This window comes from Rattus norvegicus, chromosome 11, assembly GCF_036323735.1.
Source record: "Rattus norvegicus strain BN/NHsdMcwi chromosome 11, GRCr8, whole genome shotgun sequence".
NCBI lineage: Eukaryota > Metazoa > Chordata > Mammalia > Rodentia > Muridae > Rattus > Rattus norvegicus.
In genome coordinates this window covers 83,089,685-83,105,671 of record NC_086029.1, presented here as the reverse complement: position 1 = coordinate 83,105,671, position 15,987 = coordinate 83,089,685, and the positions used below count along the sequence as shown (strand labels likewise).

Genomic DNA, 15,987 nt, shown 5'->3' with positions numbered 1-15,987 from the left:
GACTGGATGCAGTCAGTTATCTGACCAGTAGCTGCTGCCCTGAGAGCCCAGGTTCTGCTGGCAACCAAATGCCACCCATGCGGCTTTACAGGGAAGGGATGCTATGATGGAACCTGCAGGTGGCCATTGTCTCAGACCCAGTTCTCTTCAGTGACACGTATGACGCTGTGGCAGGCTCAGAACTCTCTCGTTTCCCTCCGTCTGAAGGAAGAGGGCTGTACAAACAGCTATCCAGCCAACGTGATGAAGGGAAACAAAAAGTCACAGTGCTGGCCACTTAGGAGGCAGGGGATGGCCTTACCATAGGTAGATATTAAAAGGATAGCGTGTGTGATGAGGAACTAATTATACGCCTAAACTCAACAGAAAAAGGAGCACTCTTGCTTTTGAAACATAAAATCCACCAAAGCTCACTAAAAAGAAACCGATAACTAGCAGACTTAGGACATAAAATCTATGATTTAAAATCTTCATTTCTCATAAGGTCCAGCTGGGCTTGGATGGTGTCCAGCAATCCAAACCAATAACAACCGCTTCCTATTTACCTGGACAGGACCTGGGCTTGCAGAAACACCCAGAGGTGAGTTCCTACAGCAGCTGTGCTCACCACTGCTGAAAATGCAAACAACCTGAACGCCCCTCACCATGAAATGGAAAAACATTAAGACAGCAATAAAAGGGAACATCTCGTAATGCACACAAACAAAGAGGAATCTCGGCAACCTTGGCTAGGTAAATAAATCCTACTCACGACACCTCACAGGCTACGGTTTATACGGTGTTTAGGGAAAAGCAAAACTATAGGTATAGAAAAGAGGTCAGCCATTTCCAGTGGAGATGAGAGAGGGCAGCTGACAGGAGCTGGGGAGGGGCTGACAGGGGCTGCAATTATCCTCACCTTAGTGGCAAAACACAAACACACACAGTCAAGACCTCTAAAGCTCTATGCCACAAGAGATCAGCTTTCATACATGTAAATTTAAAATAACAAAACATGGACAGTGTGCCTTCTTAACAACTCAGTGCAATTTCTATAGGTACAAAAGATGCATCTTAACAAAAAAACAAAAAAAAATTAAAGAAAAGCAACTTAAAACTACTGCATTCATACCCGATCTTAGCCCAAAGGCCCAGAAGTGCTGCCTCCAGCAATCTTAAAGAACACACAGACCAAGTGTGTAACATAACTCCAGCTCACGCATACTGGTGGAGACAGGTATGATCAACTTTGGAAAACTGTCTCCAAGTTTTGAAGGTTTTGCTCTCTAATGATAGCCAATTTTTAAAGAATGTCATATTTAAAGGAAATTTTAATATTTAAAATGAACATTTATATTTGCTCAAATTCTTTTTCTATATTTTTCTCTTAGCGCACAACTCCTTTACTATGTAAGTACAAATTCACACACCATCCTGAAATGAGCCTCAAACATTTCTATACACACGACGTTTATCTACAGATATGTGTGTTATATATGTATCATGTGTGTATTTAGCCAGCAACTCTATCAATAATAGCCAAACCTTAAAAAAAAATACCATGGCCCATTGTGATGAACAAAATAGGTCCACAATTTTTTCAAAGATTTTTTTTTTCCTTTTGAGACAGGGTTTCACTGTGTTGCTCCAATGTCCTGGAACTCACTACGTAGATCAGGTTTGCTTCCAAATCAGAGATATGCCAGCCTCTGCCCCCCAAGTGCTGGGATTAGAGTACCACCACACCGTGCACTTTCTTTTTTCTTTCCTGAGATCTGCTGCCCAGGCCTCCAACTGCATGATAACACTCCAACCCTCTGGTTCACCCAAGCAGCTATGACTCAAAGGCCACACTACTTAACCTAGACCATCCACAATCTCTGGCAATCCTTGCTTCAAAAGCAGACCTCCATTCTTTTTTCGGGTGGGAGCTGTCGCCTGCGTCTTTAAACAGTAACAGAGACTTGACAGAGGGACTTCTGGGATTGGGTCACAGCAGGCACCAGCGTCCCCTTTGCCGTTGTCTTGGGTCACATTTGGAGAGTAACAGAGTGTGCCATCAGGACACTCATGTAGCCCTGCAAAGACGGTCCCTGGAAGACGGCAGTGGTGGCACACGACTTTGATCCCAGCACTCAGGAGGCAGAAGCAGGCGGATCTCTGAGTTTGAGGCCAGCCTGGTCTACAGAGTGAGTTCCAGGGCAGCCAGGGCTACACAGAGGAACTGTCTTGAAAAACCAAAAAGAGAGGTGTGGGAGGGTGTGGAGAGGGGTCCTAGGTAAGGAACTTGGGCCCATGTGAGGACTTGAAATGACTACGGTCCCAGCCCCAGTACTTAGGCAGTGTCCAGTGAAAGCCATCAAGCCAGAGCCACCCAAGTGAGTCTCTCCCCAACTCCTAACTCAGAAAACTCTAAGATGCTTGTTATCCTCAGCCTCTAAGTTCAGGCTGAAATACAGGGATAGATGATACAGTCATCGACAAGTGAGCGCTACAGGAAGGGTGGCGTAGTCATACGATGCAATGTCACCGAGTAATTGTACACACTATTTCAATAACTGAGTGAAACTTACTAGGACACCCAAAATCAATCAGACTGCAGATCAGGAACTGACTACGAATGTGGGCTGAGGACAGAGAAGGAATTACAAAGAGTAAAAGAAAACTATGGGTGCACAAAATATGCCAAAGCTTACCACAATGTGTAATTATGCAATATGTATACTGGCCACTGTAAAAAGTGAGTGTATACCAAAGGAAAATGTATTTTGAAACTGTAACATATCATCCACGCCCTCTAAAACACTGCACTTCCAAAATAAAAGTGTATACGCATTTGAACAGCAAGAGAAGTATTTTAAGAAAGTCATTAGTCTTACTGTGTCTTTCTGAAACATGACGCCACTATGTAGTCCAGGCTGGCTGGACACTGGTTATGTTGCCCAGGCTGCCTTCAAGCGTGCGGTCTGCTGCCTCAGCCTCCCAGGCACGCACCACTGCACGTGGCCAGCCTAGGTATCTGTGAGCACGAGGCTACTGACGCATGGGCAACGGAACACAAGCTGTCCCCAGGCCGACGTCAGGTCATACAATTACCCAACGACAAACTTGCCCAGTTCTCAGCTGCTGCACAGAACTGTTTCAACTCGTTCTAGAGGTTCATCTCATTTCCTGGTCTCGGATGTATACCTGCTAAGGTATGCACTTCTTTCCATATGCTGAAAGTAAACAGCTACGACAGCCATCGAGGGAAAGCTAAGGCTCACTTCCATTTCTAGAGATGTAACACAATTGCTGTGAGTAACCACATACGACAAATAACCAACAAAGGTTTCCTGCTAATGAAACCTTGAGCTCAGTCTCACTAAACTGCAGAACAGAGCTCAGGACTGGAGAGCCAGTGCTCACCTCAAGCCATTTCCCCTTCGGGCGTGGGCCTCATCAAAGCAACATTCTCTCTGAGATGCCGAGATGCACATCATAGATGGCAGGCAAACCACTTCAGAAAGTCATCAGGGGAAAGCCAGACAGACAGACAAGACAAACCGGCTACCGATCTACTGTAACACCGGCCCTGCTTCCCATCCCTGCCATTATTTAGGGTTCAATGACTGAGACAATGTGTTGTAAAATCTTGACTGTAGAGAACACATAATCATGCTTTCCAGAACTGAGTAGGGACAACGCGACATTCTGAGTCTGCGGGGGTCACTGGGTCTTTTGAACAATCTCATTAGGTTCGTAATAGAGCTAAAATAACCAGCAGGCGTCTCCGTGACCCTCAGTAGTGACAGTCCTGGTAGTCACTGTCGTTCTTGTGATAAAGAAACTGACAAAGCCAGCTTAAGCAGAGTTTACTTGACTCCAGCACGGCGGGAAAGGCATGGTAGTGGGGGAGGACGTGGCTGTGACAGCAGGAGCTCGAGACAGTTGGTCACACTGCATCTGCAGTCAAGAAGCAGAAAACATAAGCCCCAGTGCTCGCTCCATCCCCCTCTGCCTTTTGTATTATTCTGGACCCCAGCCCATGGGTGGTGCTGTCCACACTCAAGGTGGATCTTCACTCCTTAGTTAAACCAGCCCACAGACATGCCTGCAAGACTGCCTCCTATGTGACTGCATCCTGTGAACGGCACCAAACACAACACTTCTAAGTATAACATTCCACCCTCGCTTCCTAATTCATCTAACTTCCAAAGTCCCCTCAGACTTACCAGATCCAACACTGTTGGAAAGCCCCATGTCACTCATAAGACTCGGAGCATTTCTTAATTTTGAGGCATAAAAATTAATAAACAAGTTAACTATTTCTAATATGTAATGAGACAAAGTAAGTGTTCTCACTCCAAAATGGAGAACTGGGGACCTGGCAAGGATCAGACCAAAACCCCCTTGGAGAAACATAAAATTCTGTGCTGCATGTCTAGGGCTCTGGGCACCGCTGAGGCTCGAATGGCCTTGGGTAGCCCTGCTTCTCCAACTCTCGGTCAGGTTGGCTCCACTTGTCCCTGTGACTTTCTTCTACTGATATACCAGAGTCCTGGCATCTCCAACCTCTGAGGGTCTCAACTGTAACTTAGGGTTCATCTTCAAAGAACCTCCTTGAATGGACTCCAACCTTGCTTCAGCAGTTTTCTAGAATCTTGTAAGATACCACAACCCCAAAACTGATACCACATGAACAGTGCTGGCAGGTTCTGATGTGGTGCCCTCTACCACATCTGGACCTCTATGTACCTTGGCGGCTGAAGCTGGAGAAACAAACACTCCCCTAGAAGATTGTTTCCACACAAGGAAATCCTTCCCAGGCATTCTCAGTTCTTTCTCCTTTTCACATGCTGTATGGTGCCTTTCATGGTGGGGTCTCACCCTTACAGCGCTTCAGCTCTTGTCCCAGGATGAAATGTCAGGACACCCTTAACTGTGCTTATCTCTGTAACAATCATGGGGCTTTCTCTACACTCTGCTCGTCCAGGACTTTAAACTTGCCACTCTGCTCATGTTTTTCCTACTCTTCATTCTATATGTGCCCCTCTAGGTGTACACTTGGCTGAGAGCAATGAGCAGTAGCCATGGCACCGCCTGAACGCTCTGCTGCCTTGAAATGTCTCCAGTCCAGTTAGTTCCCTGCTCCGGCTGTCTCAGGACACAGGCAGAGAATGAATAGACCGTTTCCCGGAATGTAACACGACTGGCTTCTAGCTCAACTCCTAAGACTCCTGAAGAGGGAGTGGGGGGAGCCTACAGACAGATTAGAATGGGCAGAGGATGTAGAAAAAGTGGAACAGGCAAATGTCTGTTTGCCTGTAGAAACTTGTAATTCTCTGAACTCGTATGAGCAGTCCTCAGCGTCCACATTCCCCGCAGTACTCTGAATGCCTATTAAGTTCTCCTTGCAGGGCTTCTGCAGCCTGAAGTTCTAGTTCTAAAACCTACCAACCACATGAACAGGTTTACCACAGCAACAGTCCTGCTTCTTAGAACCAGATTTCTGTCTTTGTAACTTTTCTTATCACTGTGACTGAGGTGACTGAGGAAGGAAAGGTTTATATTTGTCCACAGCGGGAGGCAAGCCACAGCAAGGAGAGTGGCTCTCACAGGTGGCAGGGTTGTGGCTCTCACAGGTGGCAGGGCTGTGGCTCTCACAGGTGGCTGGGCTGTGGGGCACAGGTGGCAGGGCTGTGGGGCACAGGTGGCAGGGCTGGGGCACAGGTGGCAGGGCTGTGGGGCACAGGTGGCTGGGCTGTGGGAAAGTGGAGGACAGATGCTGGTGCATCTGCCTCTTTATTCTGTCCGTGAGAGAGCTGCACCTATACCCGGGGTGCGCCCTCCTTCCTTGGTTAAATCTAGAAATGCCTTTACAGACTCTCCAACAGATTTTACTCAAAATCCAATCGACTGACAATGAAGAGTCGCTACTACAAGTTTCAACAGGCAAACAAATGTCTATTCGCTGTACATCCTCCGCCATGCCAACCTGTCTACAGACCTCTTCTGTCCCTCTGCAGTCAATGGTTCTCTGCTGGACTAGGCATTAATATCAAATTGCTATCAGAAATCAAATTGCGCACACCTGAAATTCCAGCATCTGAAAGGCTGAGACAGAAGGGCCATGAGTTCTAGGCCAGCCTGATCTGCCCGAGAGCTCACCAAACACCTCAGACTAGGAATGCAGAGTCACTGTCCAGCAGGCAGCAGCACACCTGTGGGCAGACAGTGACCAGGAAGCAGAAGTAGGAAGATCACAAACACAGGACAGCCAGGGAATGCAGTGAGCTCTGAGCCAGCCTGGACCATGTGAGACCCTGTCAGGAACAGAGGGAAGGGAAAATGAGATTAGAGGGGAAAGGAAGGAAGAAAAGGGAAAGGCAAGGGAGGGGAGAAGTGAGGAGAGAAGCAGGGAGGGAGGGAAAGAGGAGTGGGAGAGGATCAAAATCCATGTTTACACAAGTCTTCAGGCAGCTTGTTTCTACAGTTACATTAAACTGCAGGTAAGGATGACCTGAGGTGATTTACAGAAAAAGAGGAAAGACAGACAGACAGACAGACAGACAGACAGACAGACAGACAGACAGACAGACCCACCGACCGACCAGCCACGCATTTCTGGATTCCTCATCCTTGTTACCAAAGATTCTGACCTTAATTAGGTCAGTTTACAAAATTGGCTCATACACGTCTGACCACATTGAGAAGAATCTGCCTGCAGCAGCTAAATCACTGACTCACGTCCACTAACTCAGAAAGTAGCCCGTAGTGGCTCTCACAGTCCCCAAAAGAGGCAAACAATTAAGAGGAGCAGAAGTCAGCACACTTCTAGGCGGTAAGGAGAGCCTTACTCCCGAGATATGCACTGACCACCACAATCACGCACCCTTGTCATGAGTACAACACTCAAATGAGTAAAGCTATGTTCCAATAAAATTTGAAATGGAAATAAATGAAAAATAAAAGCAAGGGACTAAATCTGGCCTGTGAGCCATAATGGGCTCTAAGGGTGACTTTCAGACTGGCCGCTGGCCTCTCTGATGATCCTGGGGCTGAGACCCTGCAGGGCCGACAGGTTTACAGCTGATCTGGCGGTGCTGATGTTCCTGGGTCAGGAACCACCATTTAAGCAGCAGACTCTGATGTACACATAAACTCAGAGACTCTTGGCAGCACACCCAGGTCCAAGCCAGATGGGGTCCCAGCACTAAATAAGAGGGGGAAGTGAACCCAAGCTCCCCGTGCTAACCAAGAAGCTAGCTCCAACTGCCCACCACCTGCGGAGGAAAGCTTAGTTCCTCCAGTGGATTCTCCCTGGGCATGCAAACCTTACTTGTGGGCAGGCCCCATGCCCAGCAGTTGAGGGGCGACACAGAACCAACTCAGTGTTATTTCTGTACATTTCTCATCTTAGTGGTCTTTTTCTTGTATATTGTATGGTTTCTAACTGTGTACGTGTGCATGCATGTGTGAGTGTGTACGCGTGTGTGTGCGCGTGCGCCCACATGCACACACACACGCAGGCATCTTTATATACTGTGTTGCTTGTTTGTCTTTGCATTTTTGTTTTCTAAAGAGAGAAAGAGAAGGTGAGGGGTTGGAAGGGTAGGGAGGTGGAGAGGTGGGGAGGGTCTGGAAGGAGATGAGGGAGAGGAACCATGATCAGAATATGCTGCAAGGGAAAAATATTTCCAATTCAAACAAACAAACAAACAAACAAATAAATAAATAAATAAATAAAATCAGAATCTCAAACTTCACTAGTGATTCTCAAAACTGCCCTACGTCAGAATCACCTAGGGTACTTTACAGCGGCCTAAGGTCAGAGTTCTGACATGGGCATCATAAACGCCGGACAGTTTAGTACAGGAAGTTTCCCAGCATACATACAACTAAGCACTATATATTAGTGTTTAAAACTGTGATCAGCGTGAACTGACAGCCACCACAATTCTCCCAAGTCTGCAGAAGCATGTCATTGTACGACCAAGAGTTAAGAGTTAATTCTCTTATCTTCAATTTGACATGACTGTGACTCTTGCTTTGATCAAAAGATTGTAGCCCAGGGGGAAGCAATGTGTCTTCTGGACCTTGGTCTTTAGGAATAAGAGGTGCTAGACACCCAGCCGACTCCAGCCGGCCTTAGCACCAGACACGCTGACAAGCCACCCAGGCAGAACCAAGAGCAAAGGCAGGCTAGCCTCCTCACATCCTCCCAATAAACGGGAGTGGATGTCAAACACTGTAAGACACTGACGGTTATGGTTTGCAAACATTTTAAAGGTGTAAACCAGTCGATACGACTGTGGTTTCGGCTGCTGGGCCCTACTTAGATGCTATGAGATGACTTCCTCTGCTAACTTTCAGTTACAGACGGAATTATTCTTTTGGCAAAGCTATAAACCTCATCCCTTTTTGTCTCCATTTTGAATTACCCAAAACTATCAAGGATTTTAGTCCCACCTTAGGACCACTGCTTGTATTATTCCTAGAACCATCTCTAAGAATGAAAGTGTGCACAGCCAGTGTGACCTTCAGCACAATCATACTGCAGGAGACTGACCTCTGTACCAGTTGTTGCTTCTTGGCAGTTTTACCTGGCTTGTGGTGATGGTTAATCAAAGCCTTTCCCAACAAAATGTTATTCTTCCTTATTTTTAGCTATTTTTTGTTTTATGGGTTTTTTTTTTAAGATTTATTTATTATATATGAGTACACTGAAACTGTCTTCAGACACACCAGAAGAGGGCATGAGATCTCATTACAGATGGTTGAGCCACCATGTGGTTGCTGGGATTTGAACTCAGGACCTCTGGAAGAGCAGTCAGTGCTCTTAACCACTGAGCCACCTCTCCAGCCCCTATTTTTTGTTATTGAAAAGTTATGTATGCAAATGGAACGAAATGCACAGATCTAATTTTTTAGAAAGAGTACAGGTCTACAGAGACTCAAAGTCTCTTTTGAAAAATCCACTTTCTAATCATAAACCTAAGTAACACTAAACTAAAGTGAGCTAGTACTTTGCTTTATTTACTAATTAATTTTAATATATCGATATAATTTAAAATATCATACACAGTATGCACATCCACACAAAAACTATCCCCAACCTCTAAGACTTACAGCATGTACTCATGTGTTTCATTGCTAAGCAGATCTACCTCACCACTGATTTCTGCACATTGAACAATTTTTCATTAATTATACCCAAAAGACAAATATAGTAGTTCAAAATTATCTCCCTCAACCTAAATCTTTTTATCTCAAAAATTATAAATTAATGGTAATAATGACTCACAACACTTAAATCCAAGTGATCATTTCCTACCCAAAAACCACGCGCTCTAAGTCTCGGCAGCATAACAACAACCTCCTTCCACAGGACTGCACGCATCAGAGCAGGTGACCGCTATGTGGTTGCTAACTGCAAGCTAAGGCCAAAATAACCCTTAGGACTGCAGAAATCACACATGAAATCACACTATGTTATGATAATGTTTCCAGGGCCTAGAGAAACGGCTTGGCGGTTAAGAGCACTGGCTGCCTCTCCAGAGGACCCAGGTTTGATTCCCAGCACTCACACAGTGATTTACAACCATTGTAACCCAGTCCTAGGCGGATCTGATGCTTTCTTCTGGCCTTGGTAGGTACCAGGCACATACATGGAGGCAAAACACTAGTACACATAAAATACATATAAAAATAAACACATCTTTTTCAAGGCAGAAGATTATACATGCCAGTTTTTGAAAAAGCTAACTAGAACTAAAAATAAATACTGATATGTAGCTTCAGTTACAATATAACCAGCCCAACCCTCACCTCATCCCCCAAAAATGACACAGAGTCAAAGTGGGAAAATAACTTTAATGGGTATTAATTTATAATACTAAGTTTATTACGGAAAATAGAGTATCATTTTATTTAGTGGAGTAACCATGGGCAAACTATCCATAAAATAAATAAACTGTCCAGGAAATAACCCTTTGACCCACGGCTCAAACACATAAGGTCTATTCTACTAGAACTGGAAATAAAGCCAATCTCTTTCCTTGTTCCCTGCCATCCACACCTATGGAGTATTTTATATCCACCCCAACATAAAACCGATCAGGTCACCAAATGAGTCGTGTCCTAAGACTGATGCTTGAGTTGCCACCAGTCCCAGCATCCCCCACTCACACATACTTACTGTGTGGAAATTGATCATTTCCTGAAGACTGTCAGAAAACTTGGTCAAACTCGTCTGTAGGAAAGAAACCAAAGAAAAAGTAAATCATTTAACAGTTATTAAAGTAAGTCACAAAAATATTACATTAGCATTTCTGACAGAAAATTCAAATTATCCTGTAAGCAGTAACATTTACTTGCAAGGACAATCTCAATGGCTCACTGGACATGCTCTGCAGGGATCATGCCTACTATAAGTCTACATGTGACAACATGTGTCTACATGTGACAACATGTGTCTACATGTGACAACATGTGTCTACATGTGACAACATGCAGAGGCCTAGAAAAATCAAAGAATTCATTAGTACTGACTTATCCAACAGTGTGTATAGCCCTAAAGGTTTGATAGCATTCATAGTGTGCTCTGTGAGCAACAGTGGTCAGATAATTGTCAAAACACACCTGCTACTTCACTATTCAGTTTTCAAGATGGAAAAAACAATCAGTAACACTACAGAACACAGGAAGGGACCCAAGCTAGTCCAGCACAACAGGCCAACCACACGTACATACCAAGCATGCAGTTGGGTCCTGCTCTTAGCATGCTGTTCTGTTCGCCACACTGTCAACTACTGCTGCCCGGTTTGTTCTTGACCACTGGCAGCTACATCAGTTCACCCACCCGAATGTCAACGTGAGTACTGGAAAGCAGGTGAGGGCAGTGGTGCTAACTATGCACCCAACACATCAAACTTCAATGTACAGCTACCTTAAAAAACAGAACTGCAGGCTGGGCCATGGTGGCATCACACCTTTAAAGCTCAACTCTCAGGAGGCACAGGCAGGCAGATCTCTGTGAGTTCAAGGCCAGGCCAATCTACAGATTAAGTTCCAGGACAGCCAAGGCTACACAGAGACGCCCTGTCTCAAAACAAACAAACAAACAAATAATCAAAACCAAACAACAAGAACTGTAGAATATGGCTCCAGGAAATGGCAGCCCTTCTGCTTGCTGTAAGCATCAGTAAGATTAATCAGTGCACAGTCACATGCTGTTCTGTTGCGCCATCTCTATACCTGTAATTTTAGCGATACCAACCTCAACCACAGCGTCATTGCTAGAATACTGGGCCAGGTCTCGGATCCCATTCATGAACTGTTTATTTGCGGCACAAAAGGCTTTGCCGGTATCAATCATCGCGATACAAAGTTTTACCAGCTGAAAAAGGAAAAAGAAGAGATAAGAAAGGATTGATCTTGTAGTGCCTTCACTGAAGAAGAGTTAGCCTTTGCTGTGGGAGAGAGCCTACTCAATACAAATTACATTTCACAAAAAACTAGAAATTACTGTAAGAAAATTTCCTTTGCTTTACATAATAAATTCACAGGAAGAGTTATACCAAAGGTCAACCTTTTAGGACCCAGGGGCTGTCTGACTGCACACCACCTTTTTATCAAATCCATAATGTAGGCTCGTACGTGTTTACTAAATCTAGAGGAGGAGTCGGGATGGAGTCACAGTAGAGCACTTGCCCTCGTGAAAAGCCCTGAGTTCAGTTCCCGGCTCGCACACCCACAACTACGTCTAGAGGAAAGGAGGGGTGAATGGGCAGCAGTGGTGACAACGTAACTAGATGTTTAACTGTGGGACGCTGGGGTAAAGGGACATGGACCAGGTCATAGTCACTCTGCTCAGTGGCTCACCGGCAGACAGATGTCTTGAGACAACTACACAATACTGGAAACCACTAGCAAAAACGTATTTCTTCCCCAGTGCCTGCTTTGGGCACTGAATAAAGCCTCAGAACTGAGCGTGCACCAGCCTCTCTGGCTTCTCCCTCGTTTATACCTCCACTGTGACTCATCCACGTGAAAGCCGTGTGACATATACAAGCAATATAATCCGATACACAGAGCTGGGGGTGCGGCTGTGCTGCAGAGGCTGCCAAGGTCGCCTCAGGCGCAAATCTACTCCCTCACGCCACAAACAAAGACAGCTCTACCACAGGTAAATAACAGCATTCAACGCACAGGGGAAAATCAGATTTTTAAAAGTACTAAAACTTACTGAGATGAAAATCCTTCTGTGTGCTTAGAAAATGTCTGCAAGAAGGCATAGAAAACTAGGACAGAGTGCTTCTCTAGCACAGGAATCAGATTTGAAAAACTTTCACTGGGTCCACCTCTTTTGCCTTTGAATTTTGTCCCATGTAGGTAGTGTTACTCAAGAAATTAAATATCAAAACTAATTAAATTAAAAGGAGAGGCTAATACATAGTATAGCATGATTTAAACAGGATTTTCAGGTCAATCTACTCAGATTCAAATCCTAACTGCCACCTAAGAGGGCCTGGTGACCTTGACAAACCTGCATTTCTTCACCTGTGGATGATAACAAGGGTAATGGTATGAACATACAAGAAGCTTCTATCCAGAGACCAGATGAAAAATCCCTCAGCAAAGCAACTACAGGTGCACGGCCACTGCTCAGCAAAGTGCCGGCCTCCCGGCTTTCTCACCGACGCTCACTCGTTTCTGCTTTGCTTCATAGGAAACAGAGGTGGAGGACAAGGGAAAGGAAGCGGCAGTGGAGGATTTACACAGAAAAGGATACTTTGATTGCTGCAAAAGGACAGGTTGCTTCTGGATCAGGACGGAGAAATAAAAACATTCCCACCAGGCAGCACTGTGCGGTGAGGAGCACTGTGCCAGTCTCACAGAGCGGTTACCCACACAGCCACAGTGCGGGCGAGAGCCTACGATCCCCAGGGAAATGCATCTAGTGTTTGGGCTCTGCAGCCTTACCAAGCACACTGTACCCTTCGTGGTGTAGAGCACATCACGTAAGGAGAATCCTACTGGGCAAGGTGGTGTCTGCACCACAGCTCTAAGAGGCTGAGGCAGGAGAATCACTAGCACGGGGGTTGAAAACCAGCCTAGACAACGAAATGAGACCCTTGCCTTGATAATTAAAAGTGTGAGCATGCTTACTTTTTACTTTTACTTATCTTAAGTGGAAGCAGCTGACTGATATGTTAAGTGGCTAACTGATACACGATCCCAGTTACAACACATCCTCAGAAGACAATCCACAGAGACAGAAACGAGCTTAGGACATGCAGGACAGAGGGAACTGGGAAGCAGCAGCAGGTTCCTCTTTGGAGAAGAGGAAAATAATCTGGGAATGAGACCAGGGTAATGACATCCAACAGGTACAGTGTAGGAGACCACTGTCAGGAGAGGTGTGCTGAGCATACGCCTGTGTCTAAAGCAGGAGATGTCACCGAACAGAGTTAGAAAGCAAAGTCTGAGCGGATGGGCGGAAGCCATGTATTTCCCATTCTGAGGCTTCTGTCTGGCACACAGCAGGCAATGCCTCAGGGACACACATCCAAAAACCACCATCAGTAACAACAGAGAGGATAGGGACCAATGGACGTTTACCCTTACATAAACTCAACTGCAGGACTATAAAGTACTTTAAGTTCTTCTGGAATTAGATTAAAAATGGAATGAGGGGTTGGGGATTTAGCTCAGTGGTAGAGCGCTTGCCTAGCAAGCGCAAGGCCCTGGGTTCAGTCCCCAGCTCCGAAAAAAAGAAAAAAAAAAAAAATGGAATGAGCACTTTAAATTTTACTTGCATTTGAACCTGGCCACACGGAAACTTACACAAGGATCATCCAGGTTATGTATAAAATCCAGTAAGTAACAGAAAAGAAACTGAGATCGTCCGGATGGTGAAGACGTGAACAAACTCCTAACAACGTGAAGGCAGCTCTGAGAGGCTCTGAAAGGAGGCGTGCACTCCAGTTTTGACGATCCATCTTGAACAGGCAGGTACTCAATGTCTCCAGCCTTCCTTTCCTCACGCAGCAAGCTGGGGCAAGAGCAACTCTCCTCACAGAGATCCCAAGTAAATAAACCACCTACTGTGGCAGACGCTAACTGCTTATTGTAGAAAACAGGAGTTACTGATCTCAGCTTAAATGTACACTTACCTTGTCCAGTTTCAGTTCCAGCTCAGCCACATCTCCTTCTACTTCTTCCAAAGCAGCCCTAGAATTGGATAAAAAGCAAGTTAGTTGTCTCTTTAAAGGTACACTTTACTCTTAAAAAACTGTGAGAGCACAGACACGAATGGTTAAAAGTTATCCTTTATGTAAACATGACAGTAACACAGAACCACAGATTGTAAAATTGTCATGCTAGCTTTAACATTCATGTGTAAACATGTATGTAGGTGGGGATGTACACATTACACGAGTGCCCATAGAGGTGGCTCCAGAGGTGTCAGACCTCCTGGAGCAGGAGTTGAGACGTCTGATACAATGTGGGGGACTGAATCTGGATCCTCGAGAGGGGGAAATTGGTCTTAAAACCAAGCCATCCTGCCACCCCAAGGCTAACTTACTTTTAATCACTAACACAGTTCAAATTAGTAACAGTATTCTGAATTGTCGTGGTTTTTTTTTTTTTTTTTTTTTTATTGAATTAAGAATATGTGAGCAGGAGCATAAAGTACAGAAAGGACACCAATCAAATAAAATCAACCAAAAGCCTAATTTCATAAAAAGAAAGAAAGGAAGAAAGAAAGGAAGGAAGGAAGGAAGGAAGGAAGGAAGGAAGGAAGGAAGGAAGAGAGTAAAAATATTTTAATAGTTGAGCCTTAACCAACTCTGATTTGTAGATGACGAAGTCTATACAACCAAAGAGCCAGGCACTGGCAATCAAAGGGGCTTTCACTATGAGAAATAAAAATAAGGGCACTTTGTTTCTTGTCAATATAATTTTAATACAGAAAACTCTACAAAGGTTAAAGGATACAGAAAGAAGTAAGCAGTAAGCAGAGGCTCTTAATGGCAGTGAGAAAGCAACCAATGCTACAGCAGGCTGCATTCCAACACTGGAAACCTCTGGGGAAAACAACTCCAACAGTAACAGTGTGTGTAGCAGAGGGTACGCTACACCTTGAGTATACTCCTGTGTATACTGTGCCTACATCTTGAGTATACTCCTGTGTGTACTGTGCCTACACCTTGAGTATACTCCCTGTGTGTACTGTGCCTACATCTTGAGTATACTCCCTGTGTGTACTGAGCCTACATCTTGAATATACTCCCTGTGTGTACTGTGCCTACATCTTGAGTATATTCCCTGTGTGTACTGAGCCTACATCTTGAGTATACTCCCTGTATGTGCTGTGTCTACATCTTGAGTATACTCCCTGTGTGTACTGAGCCTACATCTTGAGTATACTCCCTGTGTGTGCTGTGCCTACATCTTGAGTATACTCCCTGTGTGTACTGTGCCTACATCTTGAGTATACTCCCTGTGTGTACTGAGCCTACATCTTGAGTATACTCCCTGTGTGTGCTGTGCCTACATCTTGAGTATACTCCCTGTGTGTGGTATGCCTACATCTTGAGTATACTCCCTGTGTGTGCTGTGCCTACATCTTGAGTATACTCCCTGTGTGTGCTGTGCCTACATCTTGAGTATACTCCCTGTGTGTACTGTGCCTACATCTTGAGTATACTTCCTGTGTGTGCTGTGCCTACATCTTGAGTATACTCCTGTGTGTGCTGTGGCTACACCTTGAGTATACTCCCTGTGTGTGCTGTGCCTACATCTTGAGTATACTCCCTGTGTGTACTGAGCCTACATCTTGAGTATACTCCCTGTGTATACTGTGCCTACATCTTGAGTATACTCCCTGTGTGTGCTGTGCCTACACCTTGAGTATACTCCCTGTGTGTACTGTGCCTACATCTTGAGTATACTCCCTGTGTGTGCTGTGCCTACATCTTGAGTATACTCCCTGTGTGTGCTGTGCCTACATCTTGAGTA

General features: G+C 45.1%; 1 protein-coding gene across 4 annotated transcripts in view; it reads right to left on the bottom strand.

The window, feature by feature from the left end:
* Acap2 (ArfGAP with coiled-coil, ankyrin repeat and PH domains 2) overlaps nucleotides 1–15,987 on the bottom strand; it is a 115,664-nt gene that overhangs the window by 53,434 nt on the left and 46,243 nt on the right. For all 4 annotated transcript variants that reach the window (XM_006248489.5, XM_006248487.4, XM_006248491.5 and 1 more), the window contains exons 2-4: nucleotides 14,139–14,196; nucleotides 11,240–11,359; nucleotides 10,160–10,213 (exon numbers count right to left, since the gene is read on the bottom strand). In XM_006248489.5, the coding sequence (XP_006248551.1) occupies nucleotides 10,160–10,213; nucleotides 11,240–11,359; nucleotides 14,139–14,196 (232 nt within the window). The remainder of the gene's footprint in view (nucleotides 1–10,159; nucleotides 10,214–11,239; nucleotides 11,360–14,138; nucleotides 14,197–15,987) is intronic.